This window comes from Vipera berus (genome assembly GCF_964194415.1).
Source record: "Vipera berus genome assembly, chromosome: 1".
Lineage (NCBI taxonomy): Eukaryota > Metazoa > Chordata > Lepidosauria > Squamata > Viperidae > Vipera > Vipera berus.
The window spans coordinates 290,704,603-290,722,134 of NC_138202.1; the positions used below are offsets into that span (position 1 = coordinate 290,704,603).

Here is a 17,532-nt window from a genome sequence, read left to right on the forward strand (position 1 = left end):
GTCCTGATCTCTTTATGATAACTAAAACTCTCCTGTAAGTCATAAAGCTCTTAGGAAAGATCTGGAAATGGTGCAGAGATGATGTTGTAATGGAAGGAAATAGTTCAATAATTTGCTATATTAATACTATAACACACACAGTTATATCATTATCATTAGTTATTGAGCTTGTTATGAATAAATATAACAAGATCAGTAACAAACTTCATGTAAATTTATAGGATATCTTCAGTGTGTGTGCTGTGTATATGCATTTAAGGTGCACATTCACTGTTGATATTTGTTTCAGACCCTTCTCTCAAAATCTGGTGGTATAAATGGTGATCATTCTCATATTTGTGGAGCTGCTAAAGCATCTTGTCATGTCACTGAGCAAGCCAAGGCACCTACATTAGAGTTGGAAAAGTGGCAACAGGAACTGGTCAGTATTTTTAAAATGTTGATTATTTTAGCATTAATAATTTATCATTCTGGTATAATGCTCTAGTTTTATGTTTTAATTTTTAATTTTGCAGTTTTGCTGCATTTTATTTTATGTTGAACTTTTCTGTATTTTCTACAAAAATCATTTAAAACCATTAAATTTAAATAAAAACAAGATCACAAGAGAGGATGCATCAGAATATTACACATGATACAGTCAGTGCTCTGTATTCCTGCACATATTCCTGCTGCAGGATCATAATTTTCAACATTGCAGGAAAAACAAAGTCTGGATAATTTAAAATAACCATTTATCAAATCATGTTTCTCTGAAGTATGTCTTTAATTTTGTCTTTGAATGTTAAATTTTAATTGTCTAAAAAGGTTAAGAAAAAACTTGTGATTTAAATATTGGAAATTTACAAAAAAAAAAGATCATCTAAATCCCTAAGCAATTTGATTGGGCATTTAAAGCTTAACTCAGTGGATCTATATTTTACAGTTCTATGTGCTGTATAAGAGCCGTATTTCAGTTTCTGGCATTTCTAATCAATAATAACACCTAGACAGAAAATTTATCAGAAAATCCCCAATAGTTAGTAATGCTTTGTTAAAATGAGTTAGTCGATGCTGAGAATGATTGAAACCTTTGGAAAACACTTGCTGCCCAATGTGCTTTGCACAGGACCTAATAATGATGAAAATGAGTTAGTATATGAGTACATAATTTTATTCTTAGGTGGGCATAGTGGGTGCTGTGTAATTTAAATTATTCCATTTTCAGCTAGTGCAGGTTTGGTATCCAAAGTCATAATGGAGTCAGATAGCCTTTATAACTTTAATATAGTAGTAGTAGTAGTAGTAGTAGTAGTAAGTAGTAGTAGTAGTAGTAGTAGTGTTGGAAGGGACCTTTGAGGTCTTCTAGTCCAATATCCTGCTCAGGCAGGAAACCCTATCCTGCATATGGTAGAAGACAGACAGATAGATTGCTAAAATTTTGCTGATGCCCTGGCAATACTAACTATGTCTTATATATAACTGAACAAATGATAAGTATTAATTTTATTTTAAAGGAGAAACTAAAATATCTTCATGAAGAAAAGACTGAAGTGTTTGAAGCTCAGATCCAATCTTTACGGTAAAAAAAAGTATATATATTTTTAGGTTGATGCTTTATGCCTCTATCAAAGTGTTTCATTTTGCCTCATTATATATGTCCATAAGTCAGTAGAAATAAATCACATTATTTTTTTTCCTGTGCTCTTAAAAAGTTTGTGACATGTGCCTTATAATTTAATAATGAGTCTGTTTCTGTATGTATTTGGATGTATGTTTGTTGCCTCCCTAGTAAGATTACTAAGTTATTGCAAAGCTTCAATCAGTATCTAGAGGGGAAAAATCCCTAACGTTACAACCCTACTGCCATTTTATACAGATAAAACTTTCAGAATGGAATAAAAAGCTTGTTTCAGTTCCTCCATGTCCCTCTGAATACTAAAATAGTATTTTTAAAAATATTTGTTATTTGTGAAAGATTTGGGTCTTTGTATTTTGCAGCATGGTTATTTTATGATTGCACAGTAATTTCATTCATTCTTTCATTCATTCATTCATTCAATTTCTGCCCAACTCATCCAAGTGATTCTGGGTAGCTTACAATTCTAAAATTCTAAAACAAGTAAAACAATGTAAAAAAACATTAAAACTGTAAAAGCGTCCACAAAACAAATAAAAATGATCCTTGGCGCTGTGGTATTGGCCTCTTTAAGGAATGGGACAGTATTTCCTGAACTGCTTCCTAAGAAACCATCCTTGGAACTAATAATTTTATTTAACTATCACCCTGTCTCTAACTTTCCCTTTTAAAAAAATGTTGCTGAAAAGGAGGCTGGTGTGCAGTTGATGAATGCCCTGGAGGAAGTAAGTGGATTAACTAGACCTGTTTCAGCTGGTTCCTGCCAAGATCTGAAGTGGGCAAATAAACATACAAACTGTTTAAGATACTATCACTCAATTCATTTCATTAAACACACACACACACACACACACACACACACACACACACACAAAATTTCTAAATCCTAAAATAGAGACCAAGCTTTCTTATCATGCTCTAGATACACATTATCCAGCTTTTTAATTTAAAAATATCTCTGTAATACTGGAGTGATGCTTTTTTATTTGTCACTGTTCATTTTGCATCTCAGTTCTTCTTTCGCTATTCTTTCTTCCCTCTTTCCCAGCCTTCACTGACATATGGTAACCTTTACTCAGGAAATATTTTATGCATCTGATCATGTGGATAGTGGTCCATGAAAGGTTTATGTGATAATAAGTTGGTTGTTCTTTAATGTGGCACAAAGCTGTGGTCTTTTAGAGAGTTTAAAGCAGTAAGAAAAAAAAAGTTAGGTTGCTTTCCAATCATTATTGTATTCCAAACTTGTATGCTGTTTATAATGGTTTTATGTTGTTATTGTTGCAGAAAAGCTTTATCAGAGTCCCAAAAAAACTGTGAAGAGCTGAGCGGAAGATTAAAACATCAGCATTTGATCAATGCAGCAAATAGTTCTAATAGGCCTGGTGGTCTTTGCTTAAATTGTGCACAGCATGAAGCAGTTCTTTCCCAGACTCATTCAAATGTCCATATGCAAACCATTGAAAGACTAACAAAGTAAGCAGATGGACAGTTCTGAATTTTAAAAAACCCAGAGTATAACAATTGTAACAAAGCATTTCATGAAAATCAGTATTTTTAGTGCAATTGTAAGGAATCTTTACAAAAGCATTATTCCTCTTAAGAGTATCTTCCTGCTCTTAATAGAGTGCTTTATTTAATTGTGGAATGGTTTTTAAATGAGTCTCTAAGCTCCATTTCACATACAGCTTCCATTTTCCTTTAACGGAACAAGACGTTTTCATACAGCACTTCTGCTTGGTAAGTGTCAACTCCTCGTCTTCGCCGGATCAACAAGCCCACAGGAAAAACCACGACGAAGTACGGATGACTGGAAAGAGTACCTTTAATAGCAGGACCTCTATACCTTAACAAAGTCAGCGTTGAGAGCCACACGCTCTCAACGCACCTTTTATTCTGAACCTGTAACTAGGTAGCAGCCCCACCCCTAGACCCCACCCCTCCCCCGTGCAAACCAGCATCCGCCTGGCCTGCGTAAATACTCCACCCCCCTACTCCTTCAACCCACGCCCAGCTCCCTCCACCGGCACCGTGCTTCCCAGCGTGAAGGTAAGTACAAGCCCATCCCCCTCCTAACATCCTGAGCGTGCTCCCCGCCACCACTGCATCTCCCCGCGCCACACCCATGACCCCCTGGCAGCCCCCAAGGTCCGGGTGCAGCTGTTCAGCACCCCGCGTCGCTGCCGGCGTGTCCGCAGTAACAGCCACCGGGTCCGTAAGGCCATCGCCCATAGCCACAACCGCCAGGCCGTCGTCTGCTCCAGAAAGTGTTGTGCTGCTTCCGCGGCCGTCCGTGGCTGTTCTGGGCCGTCGCTCAGCTGACCAAGCTGCGCGACTATCAGCGGGCATCCCTGGCCGCCCCTCAGTTTCTGCCCGCCTGTCAGCCGACTGTGCCGGCGCGAGCCATCTCCCGGCTGGCTGCCCCGGCGTAGCCTTCCTGCAGCCACTCACGACCGCCCCCAGCCACCTCTCAGATTGTGGCACGCCCGCGGGTCCGGCGCTCGCCCGCCGGACAGCTGGAGGGTGTGGGCGCGGCTGGGTTCTCGGCGTCGCACGGCTGCTCGCCCGCCGAACAGCTGGGGAGCTCGGAAGCGGCTGGGCTTTCGGCGTCGTGCGGCTACTCGCCCGCCGGTCAGCTGGGGAGCTTGGGAGCGGCTGGGCTTTCGGCGACGAACGGCAGCTCGCCCGCCGGACAGCTGACGAGCGTGGGCGTGGCCGCTGCTGTTGCTGAGGGCTGCGGGCCGAATCCCCCTCCCGGCAAGTTTGTCGAACCCGAAGGGCTCGACAGTAAGAACCTAAAAAGGCTCAGTATTTATCTATACTCCCAACCGAATGAATGGAGCCATCAAGTAAATATGTTTAAGTTTACATTTACATTAGGTTTATCCAATCCATACTTTACAAATGGTATGTTTACATGGATATGTGATTAAAAAATGGGAATCATTGACTGCAAAAAAAGGTGATTCAGAAATAAACAGTAGGATTTTACCAACGGAATGAGGATCTGCCCCAGTTTCATTTTCTCTGTTTTCTAACCATCGTATTTAACAATTGAAATCAGAGTTATAAGCAATTGACGATAACTACAGCTGTACAAATAATTTGTCTGCCATACATGTATTACAAACAAAGGCATGCACATGTCCCAGGAAACCACACCCAACCAAGCACCATATAAATAAGATGCATAGAATAGCCCAAAGCACACATTCCGGTAGAGAGAATTCCCTAAGGATAGGTCAGAAATTGGTCCAAAAGCTCGGAAGTCTATATTTCTGGTCCCAATGACTGACCCAGATTGGATCTTGCATATGTATATATGTATTATTTATTCCTACTTATTTTAGGCAATCTTTGAGGGCTTGGGGGGCTGCAATTTAGTCTTATGAAAATCTGCAGGTTTATAGGAAGCTTTCTGTTCATGCTATAATATCATTGAAAATAATAGAGCTATATTTTTTTCTATTTTTTTCTGTTTGGTTTTGATGGGCATGGGAGTAGGAACCTTCTAGGAGACAAATTTCTTCCTTCTCTACCCTTAAACTGTCCTTCCATCCAAAAAAGCAGCTGGAAATTAATTATTTTCAGCAGCAATTGGTGGGGGAGAGGTCTTTGGAAGGGTGCTGTGGCTATACCCAGGTTATCCCTTCCCGGTCTGGAATCTAAACTATTTATTGTAGAACCTTTGCTAATTTACAACTTAACATGTAAAGATGTGGCAAACTCTGCCTATTTTTTCTAAAAACAAAACAAAACAAAACCTGGTATAAATCTAATGCAATCACTTCTGTATAATACCTTAGAAATGTTACTAAATGTTAATGTTGCTCTTTATGTCGCTGAAGTATCTCCTACCTGTCTCATGTATTGATCTTTCTTCTCTCTTTTTTTAAAGAGAGAGAGATGAGTTAATGGCTGCCCTTTCTACAATAAGAATAAACTTAAATGAAATGCAACAGAAGGAATGCAAAGATTATGAACAAGTGAAACAAGCAGTACACATGACTGAAGAAGCTAATTTGGAAAGAACCAAGGTAAAATTGTGCAAAGACACAATAGTTTAGGTATCTGAAATTGTGTCTGCCATTTACAATATGCAATAAGGCTGAAAGTAATGCTTTGTTTATGTGCTTTTGAGGGGCATCTTGCTGGCTACTTTAGGCTTTGAATCCTAGATTTAATGGACTCTGTCCTAATCCATTAATATCTTTGATGATGTTTGGTGAATAGTACTAAGTGGTCCATGTACTAAAGAAAAATTACTTTGCTGCCTAAACTCCTTTCTATTATTAGACTGACTTTCAAATAAACGTTTGAAATGCTCTATCCATAAATGCACCTCTCATTCCTCATCCATGATCTTTTACCATGTTAAAGAGATAATCCTATACAGGTTTAATGTAACTCCCTATACCTATAGGTAGCGGTTTGGGTACAATAGACATGAAGGGTTTTATGAATTGTGGGCTACACCTAGGTAGAAAATGGTTGTGGCCAGATTCTTTGCTCAAAGGAGCAAAGAAAAAAGTGATAGAAGAAGTAATTTTAAAACTGTTTCTGCGTGTACTCCCCCAAGAACTGGCTAAAGGCCTTTCCTTTAAATCATCTCTTTCTGGGATTTCAGCAGGGTGGGAGAGAGAGGCTAAGAAGGGACCCTTCTTGTTTCATAGGCTGAAAAGACATCGGGTGATTTGTACTTTCACACTGGCAAGATTTGTAGCATAGCTTTATAATACACTAGAATTAGCTTATCTGGTTGGATTGCTGTTAGGTGTACGTGATAAGGCTGACAGGTCCTCTATATTCCATCATTTTAGAATAGATGTTCTTTTTATCCAAAAGTCACTGAGGAGTTGGAGGGCTCATAGTTTTAATAAAAACAAACATTGTAATGCCCTCTAAAATATGTGGTTTAGCCATATCTAAGTTACAACGTATGGTTCTGGTTGGTGTACTTCAAAAAGTAAATAGTAGAACTAGAAAAAGTGCAGAAAAAAGGTAACCAAAGTTGATCCGGGGAGGCCTTTAGTTTAGAAAATATGTGAATGGTGAAGATGAGATTGAGGTGGATAAACTCATGCAAGCCATGGAGAAAATGACAAGGAACTGGGGCACATAATAAAAAACTGATTGGAAGGCAGTTAAGACAAATCCATGTATTTACAAATAGTTCTCGACTTACAAATCATTTAGCAACTGTTTGAAGTTACAGCAGCATTGAAACAAGTAACTTAAACTGTCACACAGCATCCCCACAATCACGTGATCAAAATTTTGATGGTCCCATGGCCATGTGGTCACCATTTGTGACTTTCCCAGCCAACTTTTGATATGCAAAGTCAATGGGGAAAGCTGGATTCCCTTAATGACCACACGGTTTGCTTAACAACTGCAGTGATTCACTTAACAACTATGACAAAAACCAGTCTCACTTAACAATCACCCTACTTAAGCAATGGAAATTCTGGTCCCAATTGTCATAAGTCAAAAACTACCTGTATTCATACAGCCTATGTAATGGCCATTAAGTTGAATGGCATGAGCTGGTCTCAGATACGCTGAAATCCCTTTTTCCAACTCCTTCTCCTTCCCATTTATGATCTGTCAGAAAGAGGAAGAGTTGGAATAGCCGCATTGTTTTTGATTGCCAGTGACCCATTAGCCTAGAAGTGAATTTTCTCTCTCCTCAGTTTTAAGAACTAAGTTTTCATACCTTGCACTGAAAATGAAGTGCTATGGAAACAGTATCAAAGAGCTTTTCTAATGTAAGTTAAAAAGCTTATTTTAGATGTTGCCTGCTTTAGATTTATTACCTTGGTAACTACTGCCATCTGCTGTGTAATTAATATATTGCATCTAGTTGAAAGGAATTTGTGTTGGAAACAAACATTATTTTTCTAAGGGACCAAAACTGTATTGTGCAAATGGAATTCAGGTATACTCTGAAAGAATCCAGTTAGCTTCAGTTCTAGGAATAGTGATACGACAATATCACTATTAACTTCAATAATTTCAGGATATAGCCAGTTTAGTCTGTTAGTGACAAACCAGAGGTTTTGTGCCAAAGAATGTTCAAACTATCACACCATTGCACTCATTTCTCATGCTAGTAAAGTTATGCTTAAAATCCTACAAGCTCGACTCCAGCAGTATGTGGATCGAGAACTACCAGAAGTACAGGCAGGATTTCAAACAGGCAGAGGAACTAGAGATCAAATTGCCAACATACGCTGGATCATGGAGAAAGCTAGAGAGTTCCAAAAAACATCTACTTCTGCTTCATTGACTATGCTAAAGCCTTTGATTGTGTGGATCATAACAAACTGTGGCAAGTTCTTAAAGAGATGGGCGTACCAGACCATCTTATTTGTCTCTTGAGAAACCTATATGTGGGCCAAGAAGCAACAGTGAGAACTGGACACGGAACCACTGATTGGTTCAAAATTGGGAAAGGAGTCCGGCAAGGCTGTATACTGTCACCCTGCCTATTTAACTTATATGCAGAGCACATCATGAGAAAGGCAGGGTTAGAGGAATCAAAAATTGGAATTAAGATTGCCGGGAGAAATATCAACAACCTAAGATATGCAGATGATACCACTCTAATGGCAGAAAGTGAAGAAGAACTAAAGAGCCTCTTGTTGCGGGTGAAGAAGGAGAGTGCAAAACTTGGCTTGAAACTTAACATTAAGAAAACCAAGATCATGGCATCCGGCCCTCTCAATTCCTGGCAAATAGATGGGGAAGAAATGGACGTAGTGACAGATTTTATTTTCCTGTGCTCTAAGATTACTGCAGATGGGGACTGTAGCCAAGAAATTAAAAGATGCTTGCTCCTGGGGAGGAAAGCCATGGCAAATCTAGACAGCACACTAAAAAGCAGAGACATCACCCTGCCAACAAAAGTGCGTATAGTCAAGGCTATGGTCTTCCCAGTTGCAATATATGGCAGTGAAAGTTGGACCATAGAAAAGGCTGAGCACCAAAGAATTGAAGCCTTTGAACTATGGTGCTGGAGAAGACTCCTGCGAGTCCCTTGGACTGCAAGGCAATCAAACCGGTCATTCTTAGAGGTGATCAACCCTGACTGCTCTTTAGAAGGCCAGATCCTGAAGCTAAAACTGAAATATGTTGGCCACCTAATGAGAAGGAAGGACTCACTGGAGAAGAGCCTAATGCTGGGAAAGATTGAGGGCAATAGAAGAAGGGGACAATAGAGAATGAGGTGGGTGGATGGAGTCACTGAAGCAGTAGGCGTGAGCTTAAATGGACTCCAGAAGATGGTAGAGGACAGGAAGGCCTGGAGGAACATTGTCCATAGGGTCGCGATGAGTCAGACACGACTTCGCAGCTAACAACAACAACAACAACAATGTTATATAAAATAATAAAAATTCTTATTCCTATCACTTTCACAAGAATTGCTGAAGATGCCACATGCAGAGAAAGTTATTCGGGTAAGCACTGCACCTGTGTAAGCAGTGTGCTTGTGCATGTATTCTTCATTTTCAGAGTTGAGTCTGCGTATTTGTAGAAACTAGAATCACTAGGCCTAAAATAATTTATATTCAGTTAGTATCTGTAGATGACAAACAGACAAACAAAAATTTATGGAAATATATGTTTTTAAGCTAGCAATTATCTACCTATCAAATGTCATGTTTTAATATCAATAAAGAAAACAAAATGTGATTGTTGGAAAACTACTGAAAGGCTGTATAGGTTTAAAGGTTTGCACTGAATCTGTAAAATCGGAAAGCTGTTGTGGCATACTTGCTAAGGTGTTTGACTGGCGCTAAGGCAGACATGTCAAACTGCCGGCCCATGGGCCGGATGTGTCACGCTGAAACTGCTCCCACCCCACTGCTGGCAATGGGGAAAATGTCCCAATACATCACGCGACGTCACATGACATTGCAAGTTTGACATGCCTGGGCTAAGGAAACCAAGATTCTGATTCACTCTCAGCCATGGAAATGTCAACACCTCAGCACACGCTTTCTCTGACACCTTAACTTACCACACAGGGTTGTTCTTGTAGGGGAAAATTGGAGGAAAGCATGCTTTGTATGTCACTTGTGCTCCTGGAGGAAGATTGGGATAAAAGTCTAGAAAATACATCAATAATATTAAATATATTTTTACAGATTGTCTTGAAAAATCAAAATATAAAAAATAATGGCTGGAAGGTCTCTTAATGACAAGCTAATGATTAATGAGAGCAGCATTTCTTTCATTGAGGATCATTTCTTTCATCAGCATTTCTTTACTGTCAAACAAGAAGAATAGATATCCTTTCTTTTAAGGCTGATTATGTTTCAAACAGGATTTGAGAAATAATTGCCTGTCTAATAATATTTCATTTAAAATACTAATGTCACATAAGAAAATAACATTTAAATTGAGTAATTTTGTAAATTTGGTCTCGGATTAGAACAAAATATATGCTTGAGAAGTATGATGAGAAGATGAGATAAAGTACATTCACATCTCTATTTAAAAATATGCCCCTTTATTTCTTGTCATTATCTGATATATATACTTCAAAATGTGAAATCAAAATATTTCTTGTGAAATGTGAATAGGTATTTAGAACAGACACCACCAGCATTATCACAGAATTAAAGTTCTTTGAAAGTACAGGTAGTCCTCGACTTAAAACAGCTCATTTAGTGACAGTTCAAAGTTACAACGGCATTGAAAAAAGTAACTTATGACCATTTTTCACACTTACAACATTCACTTATGAGTGACAAATTGTTTTGTGGATATTGAAAGTATATTGTATACTTATAAATTTAAATACAGTATGCATCTTTAAATATTAGTGAGAGCATACTTAAGCGGTCTTACATATTTCTTTAATTTCCTTTTCCCCCAAAATTTAATGTTTGCCTTATATTAAAAGAACATATAATTTGGTTCTACAAATCTTAGAGTGGTCTTCATCATTTCCACAGGCTTTAGTTCAATGTGAACAGCTTAAAAATGAAATGGAGAGACAGAAAGATCGCCTTGAAAAAGAGTTAGCACTTCAGCTAGATAAGAGAGCTGGCGAGCGAGAAGCAGTTCGTGAAGAAATGAAGAAAGAAAAAGAAAACCTATCATCACTGGTATTTTCCTATCTTTTAATTACTTTGAAGTACAAGCAATTTTGGTATCTGCTTCTTGTTTTTAAATAGGTTTTACATTTATGAATTCTTGTTATGCCATTCTAAAAAATAAAAAAAATAGAAAAAAACACTGTTCTAAACACTTGAGCTATTTGATTATATGTTTAAATAGCTTTTGCTTAGCTCCAAAAAGTTATTATGTATATCTAAATTTCTTGTTATACAAATTTGTTTCTATGAAATGGTGTAAGGAAGTTTTAAATAAAGCATGGAATATATAGTGTTACCCACTGCTATTGTTTTATTATTTGAGAAATATGTAATCCTTACTCATTAATTCGATATGTTTTCTCAGATTTGCTAACAAATATGATAGGGAACAGATAGCAGAAGAGGCATGTAAACTTAATAGGAAAGAATAAAATAGATGTAAGATGTCTTTAAATTCATTTGCTTTATGATAGAAGAAATTGCTTGGTCATTCTGCTCATTTGCTAATCCATGGTGAGTGGCAAAGAGTCATTTTGGAATTGAAACTGGAATAAGCCTAGAAATTTGATAATTGGATAGGCAAGAAAAATAATTTAAAATTTTGACTTCAGGACTCTTCTGAGATTTCTTCTACTGAAATTCAATGCTCATTTCCTAATCCATGGTGAGTGGCAAAGAGTCATTTTGGAATTGAAACTGGAATAAGCCTAGAAATTTGATAATTGGATAGGCAAGAAAAATAATTTAAAATTTTGACTTCAGGACTCTTCTGAGATTTCTTCTACTGAAATTCAATGGCACAGGCTTACTGTATACGTGAAACTTAACAACAGGAACAAAAGTTGGAAAAATGCTGAAAATCCCAGCCTTATGATCTATCAGAACTTATAGCCCTCAAATACAGCATTTTAAAAAATTGTAAAATTATCCTCTAGCTTCAAAAACAATAGACAGTAAATCTACTGAATATGGAGAAGAATATGAATATGGAGAGGCAAGAAAAACCAAATGTACAGTTGGTCAAATCTTGGTTGTAAGTTACTATTTTAACCAGAAATCTAAAGCATAGCTGTCTCATTGGTGGTCATTTGCTAATTTGACCCAGAATAAAGTCTTGGTGTTGAAAGCTCATGGGTATAAAGTGTTTGTATACAGAAATCCAGAGAGAGAAATAGATTGGATTCAAACTTATAATAACAAAGTATGTCATTAGGCGTAGTGGTTGGTTTACTGATGGATAAAGATACTTAATATAAAATGTAATAATTTTTATCTATAAAATAAGTGAGTCAGAGAAAGATGTGGCAAACTAGGATAAATTGGAAATGGTGTTAGGTAGGATCATGGAAAACTATCTCCATGGTTTGTAGGAGTTTTATCCATAAAGTAAATAATAAAATGTTCACTCTATAAAATTAACCAGAACTACCCTATAAGCAAATTATATGTAATCAGATAACTTGAGTCAATTTCTTAAACTAAATCAAAGTGTTGAGATTTGAGAAAGGTAGCGAATAAACAAAGACTGGCTAAGAAAAGAAAGATCATAAAATTTAACTTTTGTTATGAGGGTGACAGCATTTTATCATTTTTTCCCCCAGCAAGATTCTGGATTAATCATTCTGAACATTTCCAGTGTTTGTATGTTTGGAGGGCAATGGCTGTTAGCATAGTTTTGGCCTATATATTTAGTTATCTGTTTGGTTTGCTCAACAGAGAAGGAAGTTATCTCTCCTTTGTTATGTATAGAAGATACAAATAATAATAATCAAGCCTTTTGTTTTGATAATCCACTAACTTTTCCCAACTGGAATGTCATGTCTTAAACAACATGGAATCGTTGAGCCAGGGTTGTCTGGCTGTTATCAGTCAAGCATATAGCACCAAAAGACACGTCAACAAGAAGCCAATACAAGAGAGTTCTACTATAAGAGGCTTATAGTAAAATTAAGAGGCTTAAAACTTAAGCAGCATTTTTATTAATATAAATATTAGTAATATTAGTAATATATTAACATACTAATTCAAGCATCAGGACCCTAATATACCAATACTAAACCTAACCTCCAAACACTCATTTACCATTTCTGACTGCCATTGCAAAAGATTTGCTTCTACTAACTCTTAGCCTTTTAGTCAGATGGGCAAGGACCATGCAATCCTATCAATAATTTATAAATTGAATTCAAACACTGGCCTCTATTAATTAGCTCTAAATTGCAGTTAATTAGATAGCAAAATAAAAAAAATCTTAATCTACTGTTAACCCATGTTATGGCAGAAGTATTTTTTTTACTCAACATTTGCAGCTAAAAATCTTACGTACTAAGCAACCTGGAAATGGCACATACTTGTACTTGTCAGCATATTGTGATTATAACTTGTTTTATTTTAACTTATACTTAATTTGTTGTATTTTTAATCAAAAACTTTTTAATAAAAGTGTTGGCCATTTTGAAAACCTCATTGTTTTAAATGTAGTTCCAGCATTTGATTTCAAGTTGTTAAAACATGTTTTGATTTTTAATTATTATTATAACATTTATTTACTTTCATTATAGTACAGACAGTACTTTCTACATTAAATATTCTTATATTGGGCCACTAAAAGTTTCAATATGTTCTGCAGGGTATTCATTTTGTTATTTATACAACAGGTAAAATTCTGGCAATCCCAATAAAATAATGATTTCCAATTTCATTTTTAATGAATTGATCAGAAACTTTTTCAGGCAGAGCAGTTGACCCTATCAAAGTGCAAAATAATAACAGCTAAATAAAGGATTGCATTATCATCAATTTAGACCTCCTACAGGCATTTGATGGAAGGAATATATACGAGTTGCAAAGAATGAAACCTTGTTTGCCAGCTTTTAGAAGCGAAGTCAATCCTTCCCCACCAGTGGAGCTATCTACATAACCTTTGCCTGCAAATGTTATTTCAGGTAATGTCTTTATCTTTTATTTCAGGTAATGTCTCTATCGCAGAATGTTGCTGGTCTGGAGTCTCAGATTGACAGGATTACAAGGGAAAAGCTCTCCCTCACTAATCAGCTGGAAGAAGCTCAGAACCACCGTGCTTCTCGTGAAATGGAAATGAATAAGGTAGAATAGTTTTTGAAAATACAGAAGAGGCGGTTTTCACTAGCTCCCACTTAAACTATATAAATTAACTTTTAACAACTTAGACTCGTTTGAACTGCGGCAAATAAATTGGATATCTAAATAAATAACTGATGCAGCGAGGGCCTATGAGCTTTGCCAGCACAAAGGAAAAGTAGCAGAGGATTTACAGTAAGTTCGGTCAATAAATAGCTTTGCAAGTAAGCGCCAAATAAAAAACTAAAAACCTAAATTTATTGTCAGTAAAGTAACATTACAATATTTTATGTGGTCTGTAGCTGAATAAGAGTCCAGCTTCAAAAGTCTTCGATTTCAAGAAGCTGGTTGCTGAAACAAAGTCAGTATCAGCTTACAGCCCATGTCAGAGTCTATCCTGATAGATCCTTCATCTGGATGTTGGTTCTGGTATATTGTTACAAGCTGGATTGACAGCAAAGCAGAATGTTGACTGCAGTACATTGCAATGCATATTTTTTTAGTTTACTGTATTCCTCTTTAACATGTGTAAAAGTTATATTTCAAACAAATTTCTTAAATTCCTTTCACTTAGAGATTAAAAATACAGGAACATTTTAATTGTGTGCAATTACAGATTAATTATTATAATTATTATGATGCACATCTACTTTATTGATTTTTTAGTTCTTACTAGAGATAACGTTTATTCTTTAAATTTTGCCCTTTAAAGGGTAGCCTTCCTATCCTAATACATTCTAATTACATATTCCTACTTTTTAATAATGAAAGGGGCTAATTTTGTAAGGAAAAGTGTTTCTTACTGATTGGCGTTCCTATTAATATTTTTAAAATTAACTCCTATTACTCTTAGTATTTATTTTACTGTGATGGAGAAACATTGCTGAAAGTGGAATATAAGAAGTTTTAATGATTGAAATAGCAAAGAGAAAAAGATACCAGCGAAGAACAAATCTAACATCAGCAGTATTTCAAACATTTTGAAGTCTGATGACAGAATTTTTTTAAGTGGCACCATTTATTGTTATCCATTATCTGGATCAAGTATCACTCTTGGCAAATTTAAAATGTGTGCACTTAAACTCTTAGCATTCCCCAGTGGACTATCCTGACTACCGTGGAGAATTCTGGGAGCTGAAGTCCACCCATCTTAAATTTGCCAAAGTTGAGAAACACTGTCTGGGTAAAAGATTTGCACTTTCCTTAAAATATAAACCCTAATTTAAGCTAAGAGTAGCCAATTTGCATCTATCCTATATGATTCGATCACAGTTCATTTATCTGGTCACCAGAGCCCCTTACACTATTTTTTCTAAATTTGGCATCAAAATTGTAATTTGGGGTATATGATTTTTTGCCCTTTTTGTTGAATTAAATAGGTTAAGTAAATGACAATTTTGTGTAAATCACCTAAAGCCTCCTAATTAATCAAGGGTGTAACATTTCAGCCCTATCGATTAGTGATAATGTCATTGTATCACTTCCATATAGTCCTGCAAATCTTAGATACTTTTTCTGAAAAAGGAAGGTCCGGCAAGAAAAAATTGTTCACCTCAGAGTTATATGGTGTGAAGAGAATTCTAATCTCTGTATCTTAATGATGTATGAAATATTTGTGAATTCTCCTTGTTTTCAAAAAGTGCCCCATTCCATCAACTTTTCTTTTCCTAGAAATTTTTTTCTTTTTGCGCTGAGGATGGGAGGGGGAGAAGGAGTTGCAATTACATTGGGATAGAAATTGAAATATAATCATTTTCTTTCCAATTACATTACAATAAAATTCCTTCAACATAGTGACATGGGATGTCATCCTCTTACCTCATAAATAGGAATACGTTCTCCCCTCCCTCTTTCCCTCTACTACTCTTAAAAATAACTGATTAATTCTTATTGCCTATGGATTATGCTTGTTGTATAATCTCTGCATTTCTGGAATTGATTGATGATGGATATATTTTGGACTAAACAGCAACAGTGAATTTGCTGGCTATATGGCCACTAATGAAAAAATAATAATAATGGGACAAGGAGATCTGGGGCTGCTATGTAGAGCATCCCTCTAAAGCAGGGGTGTCAAACTGCCGGCCTACAGGCCGGATGCGTCATCCGGAAGCCGCGCCCACCCCATTGCCGGCAATGGCAAAACTGTCCCGATACATTTAACGACGTCACGTGATGTCGTGAGTTTGACATGTCTGCTCTAAAGCATCATTTTTAAAAATAGGAGTACCATAGAAAAACTTTACAGAATGCATTGCAAATGATGAAATAATAAATATAGTCACTAGAGGGCATCAAAAGTTCTCCTCTAAACAAATACTACTTTGTGGAGTCCTAAAACTGCAGGATGTTATCTATTTGATCTAACAGGTGTGTGGAGAAATACGTTACGAATTGAATCAGACCAAAATGAAGAAGGATGAAGCAGAAAAGGAGCACAGGGAGTATAGGACAAAAACAATAAGGGAACATGAAATTAAAGATCAGGTAAGAGAGAATACTCGCAATTTGTAGAAAAATGAGTTTTTCCTTCCTAATAAGTATTTTGAGGGGGTTCTTCTGAAAAGAAATCAATGCATTATATTTTAGTACTAGTAAAATATTTTATGATAAGAGATTTTTTCCTTCCAATCTTAACATACCCTTTTCATGCATGCATGAACGTTGTCTGTGTGTATATTTATTCTATGATATAGTCATTTGTTGTATCTAAAAAATTAACACAGTATATCCAACTATTTCCTGAACTGCTTGTATTCCTAAGCATTAAATAAATTTTATTTTTGTATTCTAAAGTTAATAAAAACTAATTAAATTTTAAACTAGTCAATTAACTGCTGATTAATATCAGATATTTTCAAGACTTTCTTGTTTGCTGTCTCATACAAAGGAGGTTTATTAATATTGGGCTAAACTAATTATACATGAAGTAGTTGAACTATATATACATTTGTAGTGAAACCTATGGAACCCTGTATTAAACATAACTTCTACATGTAAAAGAAACCCAGAGATATTTATTCGCTCGAATAGGAAATATGATTTAACAAAGAAACAACGGAATATTTAATTGTTTGAATTACTTTATTTTCAAAATAATCATGTTATTACCGTTTAAAACAGCTGATGTTCTTTTAAATTTTTTGTAGTATTTATGAAATTAAATTAAACTACAAATCAGGACCTTTTCTTTTCTCTCCAACAGTCTTTTGGATCCTTACTACTCAGCTGTGTCCAGTAGCAAGCACTTTCAAATCACACAAATGAGAGCATACAATATCCATGCCTTTCACTGCTTACTGCAATTTATTGCATGGCATAGTCTTCTAGAAGATTTCCCAGTCCTCAGGAAAAGCTTTGTGGTGGGGCTGAAATGGGTTGCAAGAAGGGGTTAGTTAAAAATGAATGCATCAAGCAGAATTAAAGTACAATCTAAGGGTGCAGTCACTTCAAACCAGTACAGTACTTCAGAAGTTTGTCACAACCTCCACAAGGCCTAGTGGGGCACAAATAAAACAGTTTAATCTTCTTTATTAAGATAAAATGAATAGTTTTAGAAATATGGGCAACACATTTGAATGGCCTGTAAACATACTGATTAATTTTTGGATGAAAGGTTAAAAAAAGTTATAAGAACAATTGAAGAATTTCTTTTCTACGCCATGGTATTATCAGCATGGTAATAATAATAAATATATAAGACATGAT

General features: G+C 36.2%; 1 protein-coding gene across 1 annotated transcript in view; it reads left to right on the forward strand.

Annotated features, from left to right (window-relative positions):
• SDCCAG8 (SHH signaling and ciliogenesis regulator SDCCAG8) overlaps positions 1-17,532 on the forward strand; it is a 139,689-nt gene that overhangs the window by 27,706 nt on the left and 94,451 nt on the right. Inside the window, 9 exon segments of the mRNA XM_081315960.1 lie at positions 290-421; positions 1,497-1,561; positions 2,906-3,094; positions 4,407-4,416; positions 4,418-4,467; positions 5,517-5,655; positions 10,582-10,734; positions 13,696-13,830; positions 16,195-16,311. Coding sequence (XP_081172086.1) covers positions 290-421; positions 1,497-1,561; positions 2,906-3,094; positions 4,407-4,416; positions 4,418-4,467; positions 5,517-5,655; positions 10,582-10,734; positions 13,696-13,830; positions 16,195-16,311 — 990 coding nt within the window.